Genomic DNA, 26,776 nt, shown 5'->3' on the forward strand with positions numbered 1-26,776 from the left:
GAGGCACAGCTTGGGGAACTGTGAGAGGCAACGAAGGCCAGTGGTGTGGGACTTGAGGAGGCATTTCTCAGTGGCAGTGGCGGCACTGGGGCTGAAGTCAAGGCCTGGGGCCAGTAGCAGCTGGCTGAGACTGCTGAAAGCCTCAGGCCCCTACTTCAGCCCCAGCCCTGTAGTTGCTGTCACCTACTGCCACTGTGCAGGGCAGCCAAAAGGGCAGAGATGGGGCAGAGATAGGTGGGTAGTTGGGAGTTGCACCACCCCTGCAGTTGTAAGTGCTGCTGGGCCAGGCTGGGGCGGCTGAGGTTTCCAGGGGTGGTTGCAGCTTTGTGCCACACTGAAGCACCCCCTCAACTCACACGTGGCCTGCGCTGGGCCTCCCCCACCCCACTGAGGCACCCTCGTGCTCCTTACCTGGGACTCCATCTGCTTAATGACCTGTGATTCTCACTTAACGATGGCGGCCGGGAGTACTGGGATTGTGGTCGCTAAATGAAGCGGTCAATGATAATTCGCTTAACGACCACATTGCTTAGTGACCTAAATTCTGGTCCCAATTGTGATTGTTAAGCAAGGACTACCTGTATCTTTGTATGCATACCTACTTGTACTGAGAAAATAGCCTTTTTATTATAGGAGTTCTAATGTGAACTTATTCAGGGACTCATATAAACATAGAGGTTACATCTAGAATTAGTATGACGGCTAAGAGAGAGTTAATCCTTTTAAGGTAAGGTAAGTACATTATGTTCTAATTTTACAGTATATGCGTAACATTTGTTGGTATCCCTGTCTGGAAAAGAAATGAATGCAAGACAACCTTCATTTATTCAAAATTCATTAAAAATAATGTTAAAAATCCCTCAACAGTTAAGAATGACTTTGTATCAGCCATGAAAAGTTTTTCACACTCAGTTCTCAAAAGCCTCACCATTGTATTGCACAGTACTTCATCCTCTGGTTTATCTGTTTATTCCCTTCCTACACATTCTGTCTTGGGAAAAAAAAATCCAATAAAATCTGTGGATACTTTGAAGTATTATCCAAAAATGGATCCCTCATACATTTCAAATTATATGCTGAGAATAAAAACCATTATCAATTTCACAAAATGGCTCTGACAAGTTATCTACATCAAGAAAAAAATATAAATATTGGGGGGGGGGGAGATGCTCACATTTTTTCTATCTTCAGTAGTCTGTCTGCATTTTCTTCTGGCCCTACTGCAGTTGTTTAAATGGTGTGCAAACCTCTCTCTGTGTTATCACATCTCTTGTCCTATTTCATCAAGGAAATATATTCACAATAGGGTGTATAAGAAGTCTCAGCCATTCCTATGGTTAATGCTTAAAGACCCAATTTCACCATGGATCCGCAGAGAACTTTCATTGTCACATCTGTTCCACCAACTCAGACAAGCACAGCAACAAAAGTGCAAAGCTGTGAACATTAGGGCTATGTTTGAATGATTATGCTGGGTTTTATAAACCAGGAATGTACATGAAGGCCAAGGACTCCTCTTTGCCCTCCCACTGTCCTCATGGCTTCATTCCTGGCTAGTATTGGGTTTCCCATTACACTTGAACAAAACAATTGCTGCTTAATGTCTCTTTAAAGCAGTTAACAAAATAATTGGTAATCAAACAAATCTAATCCAGGTTTGACTGACACAAAGCTACAATTCCTTGGTTTTGACATAAGAGGAACTTGAGATGTTCAATTCAGGCTAAGAATCAAGTGTCAGCCAAAGGCATGAGGGACAGTTGGAAGAGATGAGACAGAAACATTTTGCCCTGGCACTAATTCCTAGCACCATAGTTAGGAAAGATCACCTGAACCAGCCTAAAATCACTTTTTCTTGCTCCTGTGTTTGAGCCTTATGACTGTCAATTTTGATTTACTTTTACAGAGAGCTAAGAAGAAAAGATACTAACTGGCAAAAGACCGCTTGGGATTCCTGGCCTAATTGCTAAATACAGATGGGGAAGTTACCTCAAGGGGTGCCAACTGGCAAAGAGTCAAAAGCACACAGATATTTCCAAGCCTTTTTCAGCTGAACAAACATCAGCCGAACAAAGCCTTGCTTTAGGCTCTGTTAGTTCAGGGAGGTATCGGAGACTGCTGACTCTATACCTAAGAATCCTTATGACAAAGAGAGAAAAAGAAGTCATTACAGAAGAAACAAAAGGCAGGGAAAGATATTCTAGAGAGATGGGCCCCTCTATGTAACTCTCTGTGTTATCAGCTGACATGAAATTCAGCGCAGAGATGGCTGTTTTCTCAATATATTTGAAATAGAATGACAAAGCTTGTATTAATTATCACTAGCTCTTATGCATTTATTCACTATAGCACTTCAATCCCTTTTTTCTATCAGCTGGGGACGATATGTTTATCATGGCTGACCTGTCTTCCCCAAATTCAGATTTTTGTAAACCTTACCAATATCAGTGATTAATATACTAGCCAAGGTTTGAGGAGATGCAGGCTTGAGTCCACTTTTGGCTGCTGAAACATCCTGAGTTGGCTTTGACCCAATCATTATCTCTCAACTTACTGTATCCCCCAGGCTTGTTATTTTGGGGAATAACTGAAGGAAAGAATGCTAGAGAATATATTGAAAGGTATTGCATAATTTATGCAGAATATGGCTTTCAGGTAGGATGATCAACAACTTCCTGCACAGAAGTACCTCCTCAAGACCTCTTCAATGGCTATTTGTTTTAGTAAGTTTATCACAAGATGGAATAAAAAACATGGCTTTGGTTTAAAGCTTTGAATTGTATTCATCTATGTCAAAAGTGCAAACCATATGTGAATAACATTATATAATTATAATGCAAATAAGTGGAATACACATGTTTATATTAAGTAGAACCCTTATGCAACAGAAGGTAATCATGCCTTAGAGTCAGCTATCAAATGCAAGATTTCTCTCCCTCATCTGTTCAAAGAAAGTCACCCTAACTATTTCATAGAGCACTTCTCAAATCCTCTCAATCTTTCCTAGGAGTAAAACAAATAGTTCTTAAGATAAATTGATACCACCTTGCCCCAGCTGGTGTATCACACAATACCTGTTTCCTTAAATCCTGAGCCGATTGATGAAGGGTGTGGTGGTTGTTAGCAGTGAGCCCTTTTGTGGAGAAGCCCGTGTTTGTTGAAGAATGGTGATTAGCAGCAGCCTGGTCTTTTCGACTCTCAGACCTGTGTTCACTATTTCGTTCCTTTGCTGGCACGGTCTCTTTGACTTTGTGTTTCTGAACAGGTTCCCTTTCTTTGACTGATTTGCTGGATCCATTGAAGACTGGACAGGGAAAGGGGGGGAAAAAACCCAAGAAGCATAAGGAGAAAAAAGGTAACAAGAGTATGAAAGAAATTAATTCTAGTTCAAGTAGAAAATGACATTACTATTAGCTGCTGCAATTAATGTCTACCTTGATATAAATAAATCACATTAGTTCATCACAATAGGACATGCAGAGTTAGAAACAAATAATCATTTCTATCTATGTCCCAGGGAAGATTCTTAGTCAAGGCAATAATCATACCTATGGTTTACAAAGCACTTTCAACCTGTGCCAAACAAGAAGTATTAGGATAAAATTACCCTAGAAAAAAGGACATCAGAATAACAAAAGAGTGAAAGAAAACCCAACAGTATGCAACTGGTTTCAGTGGTTCCATTTCAGATCCTTTGGATACACAGCCTCATTTGTGAGAAAATTTAAAACTTTTCCAACAAGAAGTAGAAAAGGGAACACTTGCCAAAATATTAAGCTCAACACAAACATTCCAGTCATCCTTATCAGGACAGAGCTATGATTGGCATTCCAACTCCAGCAGCTACAAAGTATACTCATGATGATGCCAAGCTAGAAATGCCTGCCAATTAATGCTCCCTCACCATGACGCAGTGACAAGCAACAAAATTAGGAGTGGCAGCAGCAGCTTCTGAAAAATGACAGATCGAAACTACAACTGGGCAGGAAGCTGAAGAAGTTTAAATAATTAAATGGAAAAGATACTGTGATGTTTTCTGAGTATTCAAAAATGAGGCAAAAAAGTTATTGACCAGCTCTAGTTCATTTTGTTTGTTCTTTAGCTTCTGAACTCCCAAAATTTAAAAGAAATGAAGAAACTGCCAGTGAAGTCATTACTTAATTAAGCTTTATCTAATAAAGCTAATTAACTGCTATGAGGCAATGCCATTCAGTGATTAATATTATTTAAAAAATAAATAAGCCCCATCATTTATATGGTAACCCTATCATTATTTCAGACAGCAGTTAAACCACAGAATTTATTACAATCTGCATTGGATCCTATATTTTTTGCAATCTGTATCAACTTTGCCTTCTTTCTTGCAAACACTTTCCATTGTGCCATACATTATTCTAATCATTAAGCAGTCAAATATTTCCATCTTTTTTTTATTTTAACTAGATGACTACTGTAATGAATTTTATGTACATTTCTTAGCCTAAACTCAGTGTCACAATTTCCACTGCAATCCACTCTTCCATCAGAGAAAGGAAAGAACAGAACAAAATAGGCTACAGAAGTTAATTGTTCTCTTCCTTCAAATTAACAAAAATGCAATAGAAAAACATAACAGGGATACTTATCTCCTGATAAGCTTCCAATAAAGAGAGGAGGGAAGCATTTGGATGCATGAAAAATGTGGCTGTTCCTAGTAATTCTTTGGAAACAGAACCTCTTGCAGAACAGACCTGGGAGAAATGAAACCAGCATTTCCTACTTTAATTATGTGACTCAAGGAAAGCTGGCTTAAGAAACTAAACAAGCCAGGAAACAGCTCCATAAGAATTGTCACTTTCTCCTCACAGAAACGAGCTGTGAAAAGAAACATTTTCTTTTGCGGAGAGAAGCTGACTAGGCATTCCCTGGTCAGGACACAGCAAAGTAAGGCAGGGGTGCGAAAGCAGGAGAATTCATCATTGAGTCCTAGAGAAAGAACACAGAACTGATTTACTGCGAAGGTGCTGCCAATGTCAATAGAATATGTATGACTTTTGTGGGGGATAGTGGCCCAGCTATTATTTCATTCTGGCTGTTACAGTTTAGGACTTCCAGCTATTCAATGCCAAATACATTTTTCAAGCTCTACCGACAAGGCATTGATCAATTTATCTGGATATGACATGAAGGTCACGTGAAGAAAATGCATTGTGACTAAGGCAGCTTTGCTGATTTGCAAAGAAATAATTGATGTGATCCTAAAAAAATAAGCAGGCTGTATTAGTGCCAGCGCTGATATATTAACCTAGCAATTAGACAGGATACCAAATGTGGAATGAATATAATGCTGTTTGCAGTATGTATGTTTAGTCAACACTGACTTTTTGCTCTGGTTTTAGTTTCAACGGAAAAGAGAGACCCCATAAGAAACCATTAGAATGTGATTCTGAAGCAGACAAAACACACCAACACATCATGAAATTAAATTACTTAAATCAGGTTTTAAAAAGGATTGATGTTTGTTCTTAGTCAAAATGGTAACCCTTTTAGGACAGGCTCCCTAACTGGTTGCCTTCATGTATGCTGGGTATCAAGTCCTATAATTTTCGGTTGGCCTAACATTTGTTACATGTCTCACAAATATGCTGTGCAGAAGTGAGGATTCCAATTTTGTCTTGGTTGTCTGTCTCATCACCAAAGTCCTCCACCTCAACTGAATATTTAAGGACATACCATGTCCATTAGGAACGTGCTTCTGTGTTTTCCCTTTCCTAGGAGTAGACTGGCACGAAGATGAAGCATTATTTGTGGTCACTTTTGCATCCTCAGTTTCTTCATCATCTTCCTCCTCTTCCTCCTCATCCTGAGAACTTCCAAAGTATACCATGCTGCTGGGCAGGGCAGGAGAACCTGAAAACAAGTCAGGAACATAAATATTATAACTGACTGAAAACTAATTTAATTAAAACTAATTAAAAGCAAAGCCTTTGAGGAATACAGAGTAAGTGCTCAATGAGATGGATGAGTACAGGTAGTCCTCGCTTAACAACTGTTTGTTTAACAATGGTTTGAAGTTATAATGGCCTCAGAAAGGTGCTTTATGCCCCGTAAAGCACTTCCGGCCGTCGTAAAACGCTGTGCCACCCCCCCACTGCAGTCACATTGCCTCATTTAGGACACTTGGCAACTGGCTCGCATTTATGACCAGTTGCCAAGCATCCCACAATCACTGATTGCCATTTGCAATCTTTTCTGCCAGCTTCCCAGAAAGTCAGTGCAGAGAAGGTTGCAAATGGAGGGGACAGTTTTGCTCTCAGCCATGTGCAGAAATGGAGCTCAAATCCTGAAGATTTGAGCTCCATACTTGGGCACTCCTGAGAGGTTTCCCCTCCCCTCTCAGCAGTGCACAGGAATGAAGTACAAATCTTCAGGATTTGAGCTCCATACCTGCACACTGCTGAGAGGTTTCCCCTACCCTCTCAGCAGTGGGCAGGAACAGAACTCAAATCCTGAAGATTTGAGCTCTGTTCCTCCAGCCCCCAAGTAGGATTTCCCTTCCGTCCACGGATGGGAGGGCATACCCTTCGGCGGGCTTTAGGAACATTTGAGAGCAAAAAGGCTGCCTGCAGGGAGGATTTCAGCTCCACGCGGAACTGAAACCATCTGGCAGGCAGCCCTTTTGTTCTTTAGCGCCGTCTGCTTAACAATCCAGGAGATCACTTAATGACCGCTTCGCTCAACGATCGAGATTCTGGTCCCAACTGGTTGTTGGGTTGTTAAGTGAGGACTACCTGTACATTTGTGGTTCAGGATTGTCTCTTTTTTTCCTGCCTGTGTATGCAACATAGCTCCCTAAAAGTTTGCATATGAAACTGAACTACTGTACTTCACCTCTTTGAGTGGGGCAAGCGGTGCCTCCTTAATTTGTGTGTGTCAAGGAAAGCTATAGGAACAGAGACAGAAATGGTGGGGATTATTTGAATTGGGAAGGTCGTTTTCAAGTGGCCTGAGCAACAGTTCTTACCTGAATCACCTAATGCATTTATTAAAGAAATTTTCATGTGATGGGCATGGTTCCACAGGGCTGTTGATAGGGGAGTATCAAAAAGGCAAGATGGCAGTATATATGTGTTTGTGCTTTGTGCTGTCATGATCTTTTGACCTCCCTCCTCTGCTCAGACACTGATGCTGAAACTTAGTCCTTCCTATTTCTAAATTGGAAAACTGCTCTGCACCTCAGCTAAAGACTCCATTCAACCGAAGAACAGTTTGGGGGGCATGCTTTTGATGTGGCCCAAATGCATATCTTTCCTAAATAGTGAAAACAGCATATGAATACTGGTCTTATTAGCACTCCTTTAGTTCAGATACTCTTGCCTTTCAACTCACTTGAACTGGAGTCTAAGAGAGAGAACAGTGCCTAAAACATCTCACTGTAGAGATGAAAGCATTTAAGATCCCCCTTTTCATCTTTTAAGGAACTCACATATATTCATACACAGTATTTTATATTTTTAGACCAGCCCTATGACCATTTTTGAACAAAGGATGGACTAATATGTCTCCAGTACATGGTCCTCTTGGTTTCCATAAATGCAAGATTTCCCCTACCCATCCTTATAATATAAAAATGCTGTGCCTGTCATGAGCAGAACATGAACAACATGGAATATGGAGGCCAGTGTACTACAATGGAGATCCAGCGTAGTGTGATAGGTTCAAGCATTAGACTAGAATCAGGGAGACACTAGTTCAAGTCTAGTCTTAGCCACTGAAGTTCATTGGGTAATTATCTCTCAGTCCAACCTATCCAGCAGGGTAGCTGTTCTGGTGGGAAAAAAAATTCACAAGACAGCGATATGCATGCTACCCTGAGTTCCTGGAGGAAAGGTAGGATATAAATCTAACAAATAAATGTAATAAAGTACCAAAAGGTAGAATGTAATAATGCATAAATTATTTATAATATAGCTTTAAGGTAAGAAAGCCAGATAACCTAGCATCACTTCTCAAACAAAAGCGCCTCAGGACCTTTTCATTTGCCATTTACCTTCATTAGTCTATTGGAAAGAAGTTTAAGATGACAAATGTTTATGATTTTTATTTTTATGTGCACGTGTCAGAAATGCAAACCATATGTCAATAAAATGATCGTGTTTCATCATACTTCTAAAAAGCTCACTATTAGGTAACACAATCAGCCACATTTGGACTAACCAGCCCTGGGTCATGAAGCCTACTCAGGAATTCCAATGCTATAACCTCTATGAGGCTGCCAGTAGAATGATTAAATTTTTCAGTTGAGGTTCCCCCCCCCTGACTCCAATTTTACACACACCCATAGAGAATCTATTCCATTAAGAATTCCTGGATTCTATGTACTGCCTTGAGAGTACCTAGATAATTTACAGTTCGATCCAAAGCCCTTTGTAACTTAGGTCTGTAAAGTAAGGGAAAGAGAATGACACATTTTGAGATTGGGACTTTAATTCAGAGAGGAGAATGGGAAAAACAGATAATGGCACAACATCTAATGTGTGAGTTGGTGTGATTAAATATCATCTGTTATTGAGGTAAGGATTAACATTATTTTTTTATAATAACTTTATTAAATTTTTTTAAAAAAAGAAAGATAAAAATTAACAAGAACGAATAATTGAGAAAAAGAATAGAAGAAAAGAAAGAATAAAGAGAAAGAAGAGAAGCAGAAGAGCAGAAAAATAAAGAAAAGGAAAAAAAGAACCAGAAATACAAAAAAAAAAGAATGAATTCCGACTTCTTTTACAGCAGATATAAGTAAAACATAGATTAAACTCTTACTCTAAGATTACGACTTAACATCCATGTTTTCTATAATTTATTAATTTTACTAATCATCAAATCCATATATCATAATTTCATTTTTTTCTGTTTCATGCAAAAAGTCCAAAAGGGGCTTCTAATTAGCATTAAAGTAAGGGTTAACATTATTAATATTCATCTTAACTTTAAAAACTTTTAAAAATTCAAAATGTTAAAAATTACTGAAAGGCATTTATTTTATTAGTACTATCTCAAAGATCAAATGCAATGTTGTTTTTGACAATGGTTATGGAAAGTAACAAACCCATATAAACATAGAGCTAAACAGTTACATCCTCTTGGCAAGATTAAAAAAAGTAAATAGTGTAAGTCTTGAATTCTGCATGACAAAGATGAAAAATAAACCAGTCTGGTGCAAATCCCACTAGACAGCATTTAGAAGCAAAACACAGAATTCTTCATCAAACCAAGCTGAAAGCAGCAACTTGCAAAATAATGGGGAAACATGAACAAAAATATTGGTCATTGCATCAAGCCTTTTTTTCCCCCTCTTAGCTTGATATACTTTTTTTTTTTTTAAAGAGAACAATGTTTGAAACCAAGAATGTAAGACAGCATCTATTTACTTCTAAGAATACCTGGCAAAATGTTCACCATATTTATTGAAGTGCAAATTAAATGTGTTTTTTTTCATCTGGGCACAAATCAAATTGGTACATTATAAACTCAATAGAAGCTATTTCAGTCCAACAGCCTTCTGTGTAATTTGGGCTGTGGTTTCTGAAAAATTGGATTCTTTTCTGTGAAATATATGCCTGGGCTCCCCCTTTCCTTTTTCTAATCCTTTTTTTCTTCTCACAATTAAATACAACTCAGCTGTACTCTTGAGAAACACTAAAACAATTGAAGCCTTCACAGCGAATAAAGCTACATCATGATATGGGGGCCTTTTGTTTTGCCATGCCAAAGGCTACATTTCTTATGTATTAAGGGTTCTCCCCTGTTTGACAAGAGGCTTCATTTAATGATACATATAGGTGGGAAATCCTAGATATATTGCCTTGTCTTCCCCTGAGTATTTAGATAAGGCCAGATCTGGTCTTATCTAAATACTCAGTAAATATCTAAATTAGATATTTACCTGTGTGTAAATAAGATTCTATTTACACACAGGCATGTCAATGCAAAGGTAATTTGATCTATTTAAAGGCTGCTTTTGTACTAGCTAGTATGACGTAAAGGATCCATCTGGTATAAGAGACTCAGGTCTGTTGTTTCCAAGAGGAAATAGAGTAACAATATATAGGCTTGCTCTCTGCATGTATGCCTCAATAAACAGGAGCAGTTCTTGAGAGGGTCAATTTAAAGTCTGCAGAAAGACTCTGCCTGCCCTTCAAAGCATCTGTCCTCCCGCGCTAGTGGACCTTAGACAGCCTAGTATTATGGCTGTGACATATAGTTCAATTTTATGCCCACTGCTACCATCCCCTCTAAAGCAGGTAGTGGGAGTGGAGAAAACATATCATAATTGTTTATTCTTTATGGAAGTGGCATGTGGATGGGATTTAGAGGATGTTATTTTTTTTGTAGGAAAGGAATAGATAAGGGATAGGCTGGCTGCGGACACTGAAATTGTCTAAAGGAAACAACCTATCTTTCTTCTCACTCTCAGAGAAGAGAACAAGATAAACAACAAAGGGAATAATAATGAATATTATAACACAAGAAAATAGAAGGATTATGTTTTTCAGCAAATATTTTTATTTTTTATTACTAAGGCTATGTTTGATGACAGATTCTCCTTGGATGACCTCCAAGCAATTGGATCAAACTAAGATCCAAATACTGAAGAGTATTTGAAAATATTGAGAACATACATTTTTGTTTTGAATGCTAAAAGACAAGGAGAATTCTAAAGTAAAAATGAGGTATGGGAAGGGAGAGGACACTGACAATCAATGCTTACTATGAATCATGCTGAAGCATGAAGGCTGGGCAAAGTAGGATTTGCTTGAAAACATGAGATTACGTAACTACAGAAAAATTGAACATGAATTAAATCCCATAATTAATAAACTACTTCCAAACATTTCAAAGATGAAAAAAGAGGCAGTATCAGATCTTCCTAGATAGTGAGACCCAAGAGATGAGGAGGAAGATCAGTAGCTGAAAGCAGATGAACCAAGCATGAGATGATGATGATGATGATCTTAATTATAATTTACTAAATATATATGACATCCAAATCCCAGTGACTCTACCCATAACACCCACATCTGTGTATGTAGTGTAAGACATCAAACACACTAAAACAAAACATAAAAATAAAGCCATTTTACAGCAGGGGTAAGCAATGCAATGCCAAGCGCCCAGGACAACTCTCGGTAAGGACATCCTATTTTGTTTTTTCTAATAGCCGAAAGCTCATCAAATCCCATAAGATTTATAAAATTTTCAGTTCTCCCTCCTGAATATCAGTGTGAATTGAGACAGTATACTGACATCACATTCTACAATAGGGAAACACTTGTCCCATAATCAGCACATTCCTACCAGAGAATTATGCACAACCTGGCTTTTCCATTAAGTAACTCCCTCCAAGTTTCTCTTTCATACCATTACAGGTCTACTTTGAAAGAAAAACACACACACACACACCACATAAAACATGAAGGAATACAGAAAGACACAACTACAGGTAGTCCTTGGGTTACGACCATTTGTTAAGTGACTGTTCAAAGTTACAACAGTGCTGAATGAGAGGGACTTATGACAGTTTCTCAGAGTTCCAGCCATTGCAGTGTCCCTGCAGTCACATGATCACGATTTGACATTCCCTGCTGGCTTCCCACAAGCAAAGTCAATGGAGAAGCAGCAGGAAGTCAGAAGCCATGATCACATGAGGTCCTAGCTTAACATGGTTATGTGATGTTGTGCTTTATGACTGTGTTGCTTAGTGACAGAGTTTCCGGTCCCAACTGCCATCATAACCTGAAAAAGAAGAAGCCCCCTTTCTGCCCAATGCTAATGTTAAACCAGGGGACCAGAAATGTAAGGTATTTATTGGATGGTAACTACAGCTCTGTTCTACTTCCATCCTATCCCCTACTTACCAGATAAAGTTTGGAACAGGAAGAGATCCCCATTTAGAGATTCCAAAAGCTGCTATGAATTGGTTGCAAACACATACTCCCACCACATATATCCCAAAATGCCTCTGGAAAAATCTCCCAAGTAATACATTACTATAGTACATTATATAGTGCTTGATTGAGAGTCAGGGAAAGCTCCTAGCAGGAAACCCTCATGCCTAAGCAGTCAGATCTCCTGCCTGCTCCTATTCTGTTCCTGAATCACCACCTTCTACAACCATTATGGAACTAGAAGTGCAACTTTTTACCACACTCCACTCAACCGTTATCCTTTCTCATCCATTGACTGATTGACTGATCAGATGGTAATTATAAAGCAGAGGGACAAGAAAAGAGATGAGAGGCTTGGAAATATCACACCTTTTGGCACACTGTCAACCCGGATCCTAGCTTTTAAAATAAGCTGAATATACTTTAAACTGCTGAAGTATAATTTCCATAATCTCTGGCCAGTAAAGCAAATGGTCAAAAATTATGGGGATCACACAGATGGGAAAATCTGCTTTAGAGTCTCTCTGTTGCAGTTTCTGGTTTCAAGAAGTCCCTTCTACGTTCTCCTTTTTCCATTTGGCTGGCAATATACTCATTTTCACTGCAAATTGAATTAAAGTACTTTGTCCTATTTGTTAACCTTAGCAAAGTATGTTGCAGTTGTTGCCAATAATTTTCTCAGTGGCCTTGTTCTATTAGAGGTGGGTAATCTATTTCTGGACTATATCACTTGAGATTACAGGTGAGAAACCACATTCATTTCTCAAACAACAAAAAACACAAATCTCTGAAATCTCTAGTCTGAACCTTTCTTCCTAATACAACGAAGAAGGGAAGCTGTGTAGTTTTTTTTGTTGTTTTTGCATTGTAGAATCTCACAGAAAAACTGAAAGCATGAAAAAATAATTTTAAAAAATCCCTTGCCTATATACATTTTCTTAACTGCTCAAATACATTTGCAGTTTGTTTTTGGACTATGCTGATTTAACTTTGTTTAACCTGAGCCCAAAATGCACACAACTGCAGCAGACCCTATTGTTACTTGAGGAGGCCCTTGTGGATTTTTGGAGACAGGAAACATGTGGGTGGGGTGGGAATTTGAGGAACTGTTTGTGTGTGGTTTTGGAGAGAGGGGATTACAATACTTTAAAATGCAAAGCCTTTCAGAGATTAAGTTAGGAAGCAATACCAAACTTCGTGGCTTTTTACCAGAACCTTGGAATACACACACACACACACACACACACAGAATTGTTATGTATGTTTTGGCCAATTGGTTTTCTGCTTAGGTCTCAATGTCTCTTGAAGAGAACCCAGAGTCAATTCATAGTCATCTAGAATCAGCCCAGAATGGAAACAGGAAATCTCAAGTAAAATCACTAAGGAAAAAAAAATCAAAGACAAAATCAAAGAAGGAAATCAGGGTCAACAAACTGAAAATCCAAATACTATGTCAAGCAGCAGTGCAGGGACAGAGTTCAGGAATGAAATCAGAAGAGATGTCTGAGTTTTCCCCTCTAGCTGTCAGATGCAGGCCAGGTTGAGCTGATGAGGAAGAGAACCAGTTTGATCTAGTGGTTAAGGCTCCAGGCTAGAAACCAGGAGACTGTGAGTTCTAGTCCTGCCTCAGGCATGAAAGCCGGCTGGGTGGCTTTGGGCCAGTCCCTTTCTTTCAGTCCAACTCACCTCACAGGGTTGTTGTTGTGGGGAAAATAGGAGGAGGAAGGAGTATCGATATGTTTGCCACCTTGAGTTGTATATGAAAAAAAAGGTGGGATAAAAATCTTAAAAAAGAAAAGAAAAGCACCAACTATACAGAATGCCGCCTCCTCCTCCTCTGAAGACTATCTGATTCAATCTTATTTATCTATAATCCTTGCTATTCTTGCAATATAGTGAAAACTGCCCATAAATACTTTTATATATTCTCACTTCCTATTAGCATACTATATATGCAAGAAAACTTGAACATGCAGAATTTACTTTCATTTAGGCTCAGTTCTGCTATGAGACTAAATCTGACACGAAGTAACTCACTTAAGCTCAGTCTCAATTTGAATCACTAAGTAAAAAAGAAGTAAAGTCTCACAACAGTAGCAAAAATATGAAAATGAATAAAGTTGTAAAATATCCAATACTTTTCAGTAACATAATGTATATTCTTTTTTTAAACTGATTATAACGAAATTCATGTTAAAAGGCTTATTTTTCAGAAAATTTATTAAAGTTACAAATTTAGTACCTCTACTAATCATAGCTGAAGTAAAAACATCATATCAACTATGCTTGCTGTTCACTGTAGAACTTAACTGCTCAAAAACTTTCATGATAAAACCAACAATGCTAGTTTAGGGATTTATCCATGTAATTATAAAATAAATACATTTGTTATAAGGCATTTTGAAAATTTTTATTCTGTAGTAAAAAAGACAAGCATGCCACATGTGATTATTGCTGTTTATGTTATAATTAGAGGTTAGTATTAAAATATGTTCCATGCCTACATTTCTTTAAAAACACTGATTTGTTTAACTACATTTAGTGAATATGTCAGGAGCACTTAAGCTTACATCTGACTGCTAAACATGAATGAGAGTTTAATAACTATCATTATTTAACAGAAACCTTTACAGGAGCAGTGTCTTCCCTTCTGTTGGGAAAAGACAGGATGCTATTTTTTTAATTGGATGCAAAGGAAAAAAAAAACATGTGGCACAGGAAAAAATAAACACAGAGTGCAGCCTTCACTGGTCATATTTGTTACCACTATCAAACACTCCGAAACTTCTAGAATCTTGTATAATGATAATTAATGTGATAGAACAAGGGTAATGCATACACACTTGAATAGCTTCCCTGAAGCATGGAAAATAACTTGCAGTTCTGTATTTAGTTTACAGAGAATGAACAAGTATTGGATAGCTTTCATTTCAGAAATGCCTTCTATCATCACTGATATATCATTTGGGGGGGGGGAGCCCGTTTCCTTTGGGTGAATATTTGAAAACTGAATTTTAAGCTGAATTTTAGCAGGGTGAATGAAGATGCCAGCTAGCTTATTATAAATAATCAGCAACAATACCACGCCTAGCAGCAACTTCTTACATTATTTTAGGGAGTGCAGCTCTAAGATTGGGTCATGATTGAAATAAATAAAAAATATGCTCTTCCTTAGAGAAACAGTCTAACATTCCTCATTCTGCTGGCCTCCAGATGCTTGGGAACTACTACTATTAGAATTCCCAGTAAGCTATGAAGAGGCATCCGCAGAATCCAACAATTTCATCAAAATGATGAAACAAGTGTTGTGCTGTTATGACATAAGATTTGTCTCTTTTGTAGATGAGGATGGTGTCATAGCAAATGTACGAAAGGGGCAGAGCTTCTGTCATGATAGCACACACTTATTTTTGTCATTTGATTCTTGCCCTTCCCCTGCAGATACCTATGCAGAGGGGCATCTGTGGAGCAGAAAAGCAAGATGGTGGCCATGACTATCACTTCAAAGCCACAATGCCTGTAAAAATGGTCGGGGCTTTGATCACATGGTGGCAGCTGACAACTCAACTTTTTTGATCCTCCTGCCCTCTGTAAATGTTCCTGGGAAGCACAACTGCTGGCTGATAAGGCTGAAACTAACTCATATCCCTAGCACTTCTGGAAGACACCAGACTTTGGAAAACTCAAATAAAGCAAAAAAGAGGCAACTAAAAAAAAACCCTAGTATCATCCTTTCCATCACCCACTGTTTTCCTCCAAAGAATTCCAAACATATGATTACCTTTAAACACATGCATTTGGAACCCAATAGTAAAAAAAAAAAAAAATGCAGGGGAGGAAAGGAATGATTGAAAATGGGCAAACTAACAGGGAATTGCATTCCTATATTCTAAATCTCTCACAACTGTTTTTTTCCTCTAAGAGCTGCTGGGTTACGTGGCATGGATATATATGTGACATGTACAGTAATTGTACTATAAGTGAAAGGTAATTGAAAAGGTTGGACGGAAATTTGGGGGAGTTTCCTGGAGTTATTTCCAGAAAACTCATTATGTGGAATCACAAATGTTACTGGCCAAGATGTGGGTGGAGGCTGGAGGATGAGATTTTCTTGCAGTTCTCTATGTCCTGCAAACACCTTCCTTTCCATTTCCCTCTATGGAATATCCCCCCTCCCCCCTGCTTTTTCTTTTGTGAATGCAATTTGCTTATGGCTGAAAAAGGGTGATGTTCTGAACGAATTGCAAATGTCAATACTTCTTGAATTCAATGTAATTTAGTGGAAAGAAAATGTTCCAAAGGAATTTATTCCCCAAATGAAAACTTTCTACCATTACACTGAAATGTAATAAATAATAATTAAAAATACAGTCCGTATAAAGATAAATTAAAGAGCAAAGATTAGAACACATGCTCAAAGTATATATATAATTGCACCAATTTCTTTAATCCATAAACTATTCCTTGTTTCAGTATATATAGAGCATATTTCCATTTAATAAAGCAACATGGGGCATGTTTCTTCCTAACTACCGAAATAATGATAGATATAACTATTTGGGAAGAAGGATCTGGATAAGTTGTTTAATGGTTATGTCTTCTATACAGGTAGTCCCCAGTTTTAGAAAGAGTTCTGTTCCCAAGGTCTGTCCTTAAGTTGAATTTGTATGTAAGCCGGAACAGTATTATTGTATAATACTGTGTAAGTAGTATTGTGTACTTAATTTGAACCACTGTGTATTTAACTCGAATCGTTGTGTATTTAACTCGAATTTTGCTACAATAGGCTCCGTTCTTAACTATGGGTTGTCCGTAAACTGGGCATTCTTAACCTGGGGACTACATGTACAGAAAAAATCCTGGCATATTGGTTGGAGAGTGGGAACTCAGAATATTGCTCTATTTGAGGCTTACAAGCCCTTTACAGAACTGTCGGCAGAAATAAACTAATACAAAAACATGCATAAGAGATTTATTTATGAATGAGACAGTTGCTGCTGGTCTGACAGGTTTTAAACTAACCATAATTTACACTGTGTCCAAGAGCCCCAATTCAGACATTTGCCTGAACAGGGGGAGAACATGAGCATGCAGAAAGACCTACCGCTTCTCTCCAGCCTCTATGCGTTCAGGCAGGAGGTCTGAAAGATGCATTTGCTTCAATCTAATAACCTAGGACTCTGCTTTATTTTGGTCCTGGCTTGTATAGAGTTGTATCCTCATCAGGGTACCACCTGACAGGGTTGTGGTAGTAGGAGAAAACTGGAGGAGGAAGTGCTGTGTATAGGGCTTTGAGCTCCTAAAGGAAAGATAGGGTATAAACCTAATAATTAAATAAATAAACTCTTAAATTGTCAAGCAGAATATATGTTAATGAGGACATGACATTTGGAAAACAACTCTTCAAAGTCTGCATCTGTCTCCTGATTTAAGTGGCAAGGTGATAAAAAACCTCTTACCTCGAAGGCAGAGAAATGTAAGGAAATCTTCTGTCTTGGGCTTCCTTTTGGAGAGGTCAGAGATCTGTGTAGCTGGAGGGGGCAATAATGGCTCCACTATCTTTACTGGAGTTGTGCTGGGACTGTTTGGCTGAGACTGAGCAAACTTTCTTTGTGCTTGCAGCCTTGGCCTATGGAAAAACAGAGGAAACACAAATGTAGTTAGAAGGCAGGGACCAGAGCAAAAGATGGAGAATTCTAGTTCTGAGACATTATCTTAAAATCAGTATCAATATAGTTTTCTGTCTTTGCTGGGGTTCTTATGACATCAATATTTGTTTCAAATGTACTGTGGGTGTTTGATCTGTTGTTATAATGTATATTCTTTAAAGCACTGAGAGTCATTAGAGTATGGTGGGATATACATTTAATATATAAATAACTAATATAACTAGCTAAAAAAATCCAGAAACTTGCTTTAAAAAGCACACATCCAATAAAGAGCTTCAAGAAAACAAATATGTACAACAAATATGCATTTTGGAAGACTTGGAAGCCAGTGAGAAGAACGATAGCTAGGGAACTAACTACATTCAAAGATAAATTTTAGATTATGATGATTGAGGTGGTGGTAATAGGTGATGATGATGCGTGGATTTTTCATTTTGCTACAGCATAAGGTTTGCTGGTATTTTGTATTTGTACTGTATTGCCGGCAAACTGTATTTCAAACATCTTCTAGAGCTCATATAATAGCACAAACTTAAATAACCTGGTGATGTCCTCTGTGCCACCTCTGGCCTGTAACAGACCTTCCTTCAAATTAGATTTTTTCCACAGTCTTCCTAAGTCAATCCAATTATGTGTCCCATACAAGATACTCTATTTGGCTGTCCACTGACAGAACACCTTACAATCCCAAAGTAGCTAACGTCAGTGGTTTTGTAAGAGCTGAAACTTCGCTGAAACCGAAGCCAAGTTCCTGTCATTTCACCATCTGATAATGAATGTGCTCCTGATTTCCCTCCAAGATGCTGTCATATATATATAAAATACTCCAAGATGATCTCTTAATGAACCGTTGATGAGAATTATCACCTGTTTATGCATATTTCTTTGCTTTCCCACATCACAAAATGCAGTATTATTTAAAGCATCAACTACCTGGTTTCCTTTAATATAATGTGTTTCTTGCAAATGTCCTTAAGATTCTCATGATGTAGAAGGAGAAGCAAAAAACAAACAAAACCTCCACAACCCCCAACAATAAAAAACAAAAAAACTATCACAGAAACCAGACCTGCCCTCCCCCGCCTCAAAAGTTGAAGGTAAGAGAAGGTGGAAAATAGTCTAAAAGAATATCTTAGACATCTAGTTCCTTTTTAGCTGTGCTAAATACATTTTGTCATTATTTTACTCCTAATCTGAAGGATATGGGGATGATGAACTTGAAAAAACTGAAGGCTCTGCCCTGACCCCTTCCTCAGTCGGTGATTTATATCTCCTAGGCTACTTCCTGAGAGACACAGTAGGAGTTGACAGGAATCCCCAATGCCCAGTGGGGTTGAAGCTTCCACCCCTTTCCACCATCTCCAGTCCATCTGAGAATTCTCATTGCTCACAATGATTTGAAAAGAACAAACAAACAAGCAGCATAAGCTGCAGTCACACCAAGGGACCAGTTCTGCAGTTTTGGGGTAAACCAGGCTCAGCACTAAAGAGGCAAGATGCTGCTGTGGTTAGAAGTGCTTTTTGTTGAACTTTGGCTGATGCTTGTTCATGAAAAAGCATATCTGGCTACAGAACTATTACTGTAACACAAGTTACATGGATGTAGTCAATAATACCTTTTTTCGGGTTGGGGGAAGTGTACCTTCTAATCAATTTTAACTCATTTTCTTTTTTTTTTTTTCCAGTGGTGATCTTCCCTTACTTTTTTTCTAGGACTAAGAGAGAGAGACTGGTCCAGCTGGCTTCATGCCTATGGTAGGACTAAAATTCATGACCTCCTGGTTTCTACCCAGGTACCTTTAACCACTACACCAAACTGGCTCTTGACACTAAAAGTATTTCCCTTGATACAACATGTTCATTTGGTTGTCTTGCAACCGCGTCTCTAGGATTTTTCTAGGCCTATCTGTCAGTAACTGTTTCTGTAAGTTCTTATAAGCTCTTCCTCGTATCATCAATGACAATATTTAGCCACTTTGTCTTCTGTTGGCCTCTTTTTGACTGCCTTCCATTTTTAAAAATAATCGTTTTTCCCAATGTCTCTTGCCTTCACATCATGTTTCCAAAATATTTACGCTTTAGTTTCATTATTAGCATTTCCAGTGAACAGTTCAGTCTCAAACTTTTAAAAAGGAAATACAGTACAACAAATGTGCTACCACAGGATTTCATGCATACTAAGCATAAATCAGAGCCTTGAGGTGATACAGGAAAAAAAAAATAGCAAAATTCCCACCAGAATTTCCTTTTTCAGAACCACTGCATCCTGTGCCGGCAGTTACAAGCATAGGTCAGACTTAGACTGGAGTTTTTTATGGCAGTTATAAATCTCACCACAGTGCAGGAATGAGAGAGTTCAGGAAAAAACAAATGAGCTTACTTCAGAAGCTGAGGTTCCATGCAGACAAATCCAAGATCCAGATATCAGAGCTGAGTGTAGTTTTGTCCCAATCCAAAGGTCAGCCAGGGAATCAAAAGCAGCACATTTTTCATTTTCCCATCATGATGATCAGAGTGGCTTACTAGGATAGGACATGCTTACTAGGACTGTGCATGTTGAAGATAGGTCTGTCTATGCTACAGTTTGCAAGTTTTTACAATGATGTGTAGAAGGTTTCCCAAGCAGGCAAGCATGGATTTTATTGGCTTCACACTGAGCCTTGGATTTGCAGAGGCTCCTGAGCAGCAGCTCATTGGTGTGATGGCACTTCTGGCTGGTATTCTGATTGAGCCGGATGGCTGGGACTGCCAGCAGAGCTGATGCTGTTTACTGGAGCAATGAGAGTAGCTTTTGATGGTTGCAGCAATAGTGGCAGTGGAGCAGTAACAGGGCTGGAGCCACTGGTTATCTCCTGGTAAGCACTACTGATGGTGGAGCCTTCAGCAGAGCTCTCTCCTGCAGATGGTGACTGGCCCATTGGAACCTGCTCCTTCAGTGACTTGGGAGTGAGTTGGATGGGCTTGTTTTCCTGGCCCTCGGTGTTACGGAGGGCTAGGATGGTCAAGCCACAGTATCAAGTGTCAGCATGAGTGGAAGCTATCTGATGGTCCTGACAGAGAACTAGCCAGCATCTTGTAAGGGCTGTCACCATCTTGCCTTCCTTATATCCTGATGCCTAGAAGAAGACTGCAGCCATTTTGTCTTCTTTATGTTGCAAACAGCACACTCAGGGACGCTAAAGCAGCTGAAGTGTATATTGGATTTATCTTCTTGTGATGGTCTAAGGTTTTTCAATCACACCTTCTAAAGCTCTTGATGAAGACAGAATGGATTGTCCAACAGTTTGGGCAGAGTGGCTTTGGGTGGACTTTTGCAGGGATTTTGAGTAGCTGGAGTTATGGCTACTTATTCCTCTCCCACATGGGGGTAAGGGCTTATTCTAGCTCTCTGTTAGCTGACTCTGTTTGCCTCTGCCCTTCCTGGTGAAGGAAAGGAGCCAGGGAGTGGCACGAATGAGACTAGGAGAGGGGAGGAGGCAGGTGGCTTTGGGTTTAGGATGCTGAGTGCTGGTCAGATTCTGGCACTTAATCAGCCTGCTAGGAGAGCCAGGGTTGAGTATGTGAATGGGGCCCTGGGTCCTGGAGGAGAGATGGCAAGGGTGGGGGAGCACTAGTGCAATGGGGAGTGAGGCAGGCAGGACAATTCAATGGTGATGGGCAGGGGAAATATGCTGCGAGTCATGGGATAGGCTGTTTATGAAGAATGTGGTCCTGGTGTCTTGTACTGGTACCATCCCCTGTACTTGCTCCAAATACCCAGTCATCAAACCTTAGGAGGCCCAGGGTTTCAGCTATTGTTGCTCAATACTAGGTTGGTCTCTAACAAGGCTCACCTCATCTGTGATCTAATATTGGATAAGAAGGCTGACCTGGCATGCATTACCAAGATCAGGCTGGGCACTTGTGTGTCTGTGTATGTCCCCTCTCCAAAAAGTATACATCCTGGTTTCAATTGTAGCATTAGCCACACCCCAGGGCAGTGTAGATCCATTTACTGAGGGCCCAACTCACAGGAGGCACATGTTTAGTCCTATTTTTCATCTCAGGGATGTGACAATGTGATCTGGGATGGGGAGGGGGCATTATTATCAGTTCTCTGCATGGACTGATCACTCTGTTAACCATGAAGTTTACCATAGCTGCTCTCCACAACAAAGACACTAGACTATTTGATTGGCCAACCCCAGGTGCTTAATTGTCGGGTCTAGCCCAAAGAACTCCAAGAGATGATGCAAATTCAGTTCCACTGTGTTTATTAGCTACAACCTCTAGACAGAAATCTCCCCAGACTGAAACCTAGCTCCCAAGCCAGCCAGCCAGCCACAACACTGTGAATTCCTCAGGGAGGTGCCAGCCTCATCCTCTTTAACTTCCCACGCTCCTCCGGCGAACTAAGAACATGCTTATCTTCCTGAGCCTGGCCTTCATAATTCCATTCCATCACACTAACGGACCCAACAGGGCTTCAGAAAGAACTTGGGGTTGTCCCTGATGCTTTGATGTATGGTCCAACTGAGGCTCTGGTGGCCACTTGGAATGAGAGGGCAACAATGGCCTTGATCAGATCATGCTTATCTGGACTCCCTCTGGTGTGCCCCCTGGTTTACAGAGGACCTCGAGAGGATGAAGTTGCAGAAATGTAGAATGCCCAGGAGGATGACAAAGTACAACTCTGACGGAACATTTTTAAAGGCTTTTTTTTGTGGCAATAAGAGCAGAGAAATGGATCTATGCCCTTCCTGGTTCTTAGGCCTCCAAACAGCAATCATGTAGGTGGTAAATGCACCCTTGAGAGAGAGGGTAGTCCTGCCAACTCTAAAAGAGGCTGTGGTCTACTCCCAGTCAAGAAGCCATAGCTGGATCCAACAGAATAGGACAATTTTTAGGGAAAGTTGAGAAGGTGGTTGGGTTGCTGCACTAAAGAGTCCGAGAGGAAGTGGATAATCTGGCCCCTTCCAATTTGGTTTCACAGCAGAACACAGTATTAAGGCAGCATTTGTTGTGCTTATTGATGATCTTTGGTAGACTTCGGAAGGGGGAAGTGTATCCTCTCAGCAGTTTTCAATACCATTGACCATGGTATCCTTCTGGACCTGCTCAGAAGGGTTGGGAGTGGCAGGCATAGTGTTATAGTCACCCTTCTCCTTTCTCTGGGGTTGGTTCAGGCAGTGTTGGTGGGGGAGGGGGTTGATCTAGCTCTATTCCCCTACTGAAAGAACAGCCATCATGTAAAGAAACAAACAAGCAAACCACATGCTAACTGTAATGAACAATGCATACTTACAGTTTTGCAGTGCTTAGAACACTGCTTAACAGAAGTTGAAGTCTTAAATCTATACAATCACATCTAACATGCTTAAGCTTTTTATTTAAACAGAAATGTTGGAACAAATGAAGCAATATTATGCATATGCTTATAGCTGAATATCAAAAGAAAATATATAGCACTATCAAAACAAAAAATACAGTAGTATGAAATTTTGAAAAGAGAAAGCTCTTTTCAAAGATCTTTCAATGGTTGTCAGACATGGCATATTCTATAATAAAAGGCTTAGAAACATTAAAAACGTATGTATTATCAAAAAGAGAAATTCAATTCTAGAACCAAAAGTACATTGCAAAGAATTCATAGTCTTTATAACAGTTTGGAATCAAGAGCTGATCTAAGTCACTTAAAATAGTCTTCCAAGACATTATTTTAGATTACTATAATGGCCCTTTGGATTATGAAATTATAATAGGCTGCAGAATCAGCTTTGTTCTCATGCCATGAGACAGTTATAGTATAAAACAACATAAATAATTTAATCACTAATGGACACCCATCAACTGGATTAGCATGCAGCTTCTACTGATTTCAATGCAATCACCTACAACTGATTTCAATGCAATCACCTACAACTGATTTCAATGCAATCACCTACAACTGATTTCAATGCAATCACCTACCACCTACTACCCTGGGGTGTGGCTAACGTTACAACTCAAACCTGGATGGGCACATTTTGGAGAGGGGACACTCTACCACACCTGGGCTGTAAAAATTCAGAGGACCACTGGGTGGTGGCAAAGAGTTAGATATTTATGTAAATGTTTTCTGCCATCCAGTGTTCATCTGGAGTTTTGACGCCCAAGATGGTAGCCCTACACACTTCTAAATGAGAAAAATGATGCTAAGCCAGCAATATGGTGGAAAAGGTCAGGCATGTCGAGAAGAACAGTGGTTAGAAAGGATACTTTAGTAATGGTACTTGAGCTCTTGGAGGAAAGACAGGATATAAATCTAACAAACAAACAATGAGGCACAAGAGGTTACACTGACCATCTTTAAATAGGGACCTTATTAAGTCTTAGAAAGCTACCATAAATTGCATAACTTTCTAAAACAGCAACAAGCATCTCTGGATAATTTTTTTTAATTCTCCCCCAGTAATATATCACATAATAGCTTGAATAAAGAATAAAGAATAGATGGCAAACTACAGTATTTGTCCAGACGTGGGATACCTGCTACTAATCAAACACTATTCAAGAAAAAGAAGCAGAAGCATGTTATGCACAGACCACTGGATTATTTTTTAGTTTTCTACTGCCCAAACCTAATTTGTAAAAAAAAAAAAAAAAAAAAGTCTGTCACTAATAATTAACTCTTATCTATATAATAATAAAGAAAAGAAGAACTCATGAAACAATATCAGCATGCTGCTACAGGCTCCTTTTAACCTCCCATCTTCTTGTATCCTTTCATTATCACAGCTTTCTGCAAGACATACTTATAAGAAAATCCTATATGTTAGCCAAATTATTACAACCATGTGATAAATAATGAAAGATAATTCAAGGGTAAACATATCCCCTCTCTAGTTTAAGAAAATATCAATGATGTTCAAAGTCTAAGAAAAGTTGTATATTTTAGAGCTATAGTCTTAAAAGAAGGCCAGTTGGTGTAGTGGTTAAAGGCACTGGTCTAGAAACCAAGAAGCTGAGTTCCAGTCTCACTTTAGGCATGAAGCCAGATGGGTGACTTTGGGCCAGTCACTCTCTCTTAGCCCCAGGAAAAAGGCAAACTAATTCTGAAAATCTTGCTAAGAAAGACTGCTTGGACTTGTCCAGGCAGTTGCTAGGAGTCAAAACTGACTCAAAGGAAAGTGTGTGTGTGCACACACGAGCACCCACCCACCCACAGCCTTAAAAGGTGACCAATAAATAATTTAGCTGATTTTTTTTTACAAGCAAAACTTCCCTGGGTTCCATCTGTTTTAAATTTGATTCAAAATTAGCAACAATGCCTCTTTTTATGCTGAGGGTAATTGTGTACTGCAAGGAGCCCTGGGAAATATAAGGTAACTTTGTGCAATGCAATAAAATTTTATTATTCTGCTAGACCACAACAAAAATGGTCTAAACAGTAAGAGTATAATAATATTAATAAATTACTGTCAACTCCTATATCCTAGGCAATATAATTAGCAATCCACTCCCCATGAATGATTTAGTAGAAAGCCAGGTTCTAGTTATAAAAAAGCAAAAGTCTATAATTAAGTTACTCTCTGGTCCCTGGTCAGCAGATAAATAATCTGTATAAGATTCATCTGTGTGATCAGCAAATTGATTAATAAAAGCTGAATTAGCCTTAACTGGGAATCAGCATAAAACTGGGGATTTCTGGGGGAGTAATGGCGGATTGAAGACAGCTCCATTTTTTGCAGAGCTGATGGCCATGGCAGATAAGAGGAGCTGGCAAAGGATCCAGCTGTTCAGAACCATCTCTGGACAAAGGAGATGACTGGATCACCCACAATTACTCCTTACAGAGGCTCCCTGTGAAGAGATCACAAATTAGCAATCTCCAGCAGATTGCATGCTCTGAGAGTCGTGGGAAACATTGAGCCCAAGCTGCGGTTCAGAGCCTTCAAAAGGACACTAGATTCGCATATATTTCCTCTTTTAATTGACAAAGGAAACTACCTATTATCAATTTATTTGGAAGTTAAAAACCTTCTGAAGGGCAAGTTGCTGCACACTGTGAGAATTCCTTCTATCCTTGAAGAAAGATTTCAGTAAGTTTAAAGATTAAAAAGAAAAAATTTAATTTTTGAAATATCAAAAGGGAGTTTAGAATGTTGCCCGTGGACAGTTAAGGGGCCAACGGATTTGAAAGAATAGTTTTTATAGACTGTTTTGAATTTTATAAAAATACAGCTGATGATTTTGGAATTAACTGTAAGAAATCTTACTATGGGAAAGTTTTGACTGAAAATAAACAAAAGATAAGACTGGGCTTTGAAGATTAACTAGAAGGAACCAGAGAGCAATTAAAGGAGAAGATACTTACTAACATAATGAAGGAATATTATTTTACTATAGAGGAATTTAAGTCGGCTTGGGAACAATGCATTCAGGACTTATTTTTAATTTTTTTGAAACTTTCAAAGTGAAACTTATTTTTAAATTTTTTTGAAACTTTCGAAGTGGAACTAACGCAGGTTATAGAAGAAGAAAAGATTCTATTGGATAAAAAAAAGGCTGAGGATGATTTGAATAGGGATCTTAAAATGGACTTTAAAAAACTGCCAGACTATAAAGAAGATATGGAAGGCACAGAAAATGATATGGATTTGAAAAGGGACTTAAAGATGTTCAACTATAAGAGTGACATGGAGAAATAAGCTGTATTGGACCTACAAATTATGCTAGATGATGTTTTAACAATTAAAGGGGACATTTAGATTGTAAATCAGAAGACTGACTCTGAGAGCCATCTTATTTTGGATCCACAGAAGAGAAATATGAAAACAGGGAGAAAATGATAAGAGATCACCCTGTGGGACTATTTGAAGAAGTGACTGAATATTAAGCCTCTTAAAAAAGAAGAAAAAGAAATTCAAAGTGGTCTTATTTGATCAGGGTTAAATTGTATATGTTGTGATTTTGGGTTCTTGTTACTGGAATCTTTTCTTATGACCAGGACTGTATGATGAGGATTTAAAGATTTTTTCGTATGGGGATAAGCTTTCTATGTTCTATTTGTTAGAGAAAGTTATAGGTTAGAATGTAAAAGGGACCTACTTGATTTAGTTTAAGATATATATGCTACTATTATTGGTATTTTTTATGCCTATAGGGATACATCTTTTTATGTTTTACTTATTAGAGAAAGTTATAAGTTAAAATGCATAATGG

At 38.8% G+C, this 26,776-nt stretch overlaps 1 protein-coding gene across 3 annotated transcripts in view; it reads right to left on the reverse strand.

Moving 5' to 3' along the window:
• Positions 1-26,776, reverse strand: part of JARID2 (jumonji and AT-rich interaction domain containing 2) — a 242,979-nt gene that overhangs the window by 42,743 nt on the left and 173,460 nt on the right. For 2 of the 3 annotated variants that reach the window (XM_088130622.1, XM_088130623.1), the window contains 3 exons: positions 17,384-17,553; positions 5,713-5,889; positions 3,075-3,304 (listed from right to left, as the gene is read on the reverse strand). In XM_088130622.1, coding sequence (XP_087986748.1) covers positions 3,075-3,304; positions 5,713-5,889; positions 17,384-17,553 — 577 coding nt within the window. Of the gene's footprint in view, positions 1-3,074; positions 3,305-5,712; positions 5,890-17,028; positions 17,165-17,383; positions 17,554-26,776 lie in introns of those variants that run through there. The other variant, XM_025169216.2, reaches the window with a different exon arrangement.

The sequence above is a fragment of the Python bivittatus genome, unplaced genomic scaffold, assembly GCF_059951505.1.
Source record: "Python bivittatus isolate LINGU-HERP-01145 unplaced genomic scaffold, Pbiv_v1 ctg000840_np1212, whole genome shotgun sequence".
Taxonomy (NCBI): Eukaryota; Metazoa; Chordata; class Lepidosauria; order Squamata; family Pythonidae; genus Python; species Python bivittatus.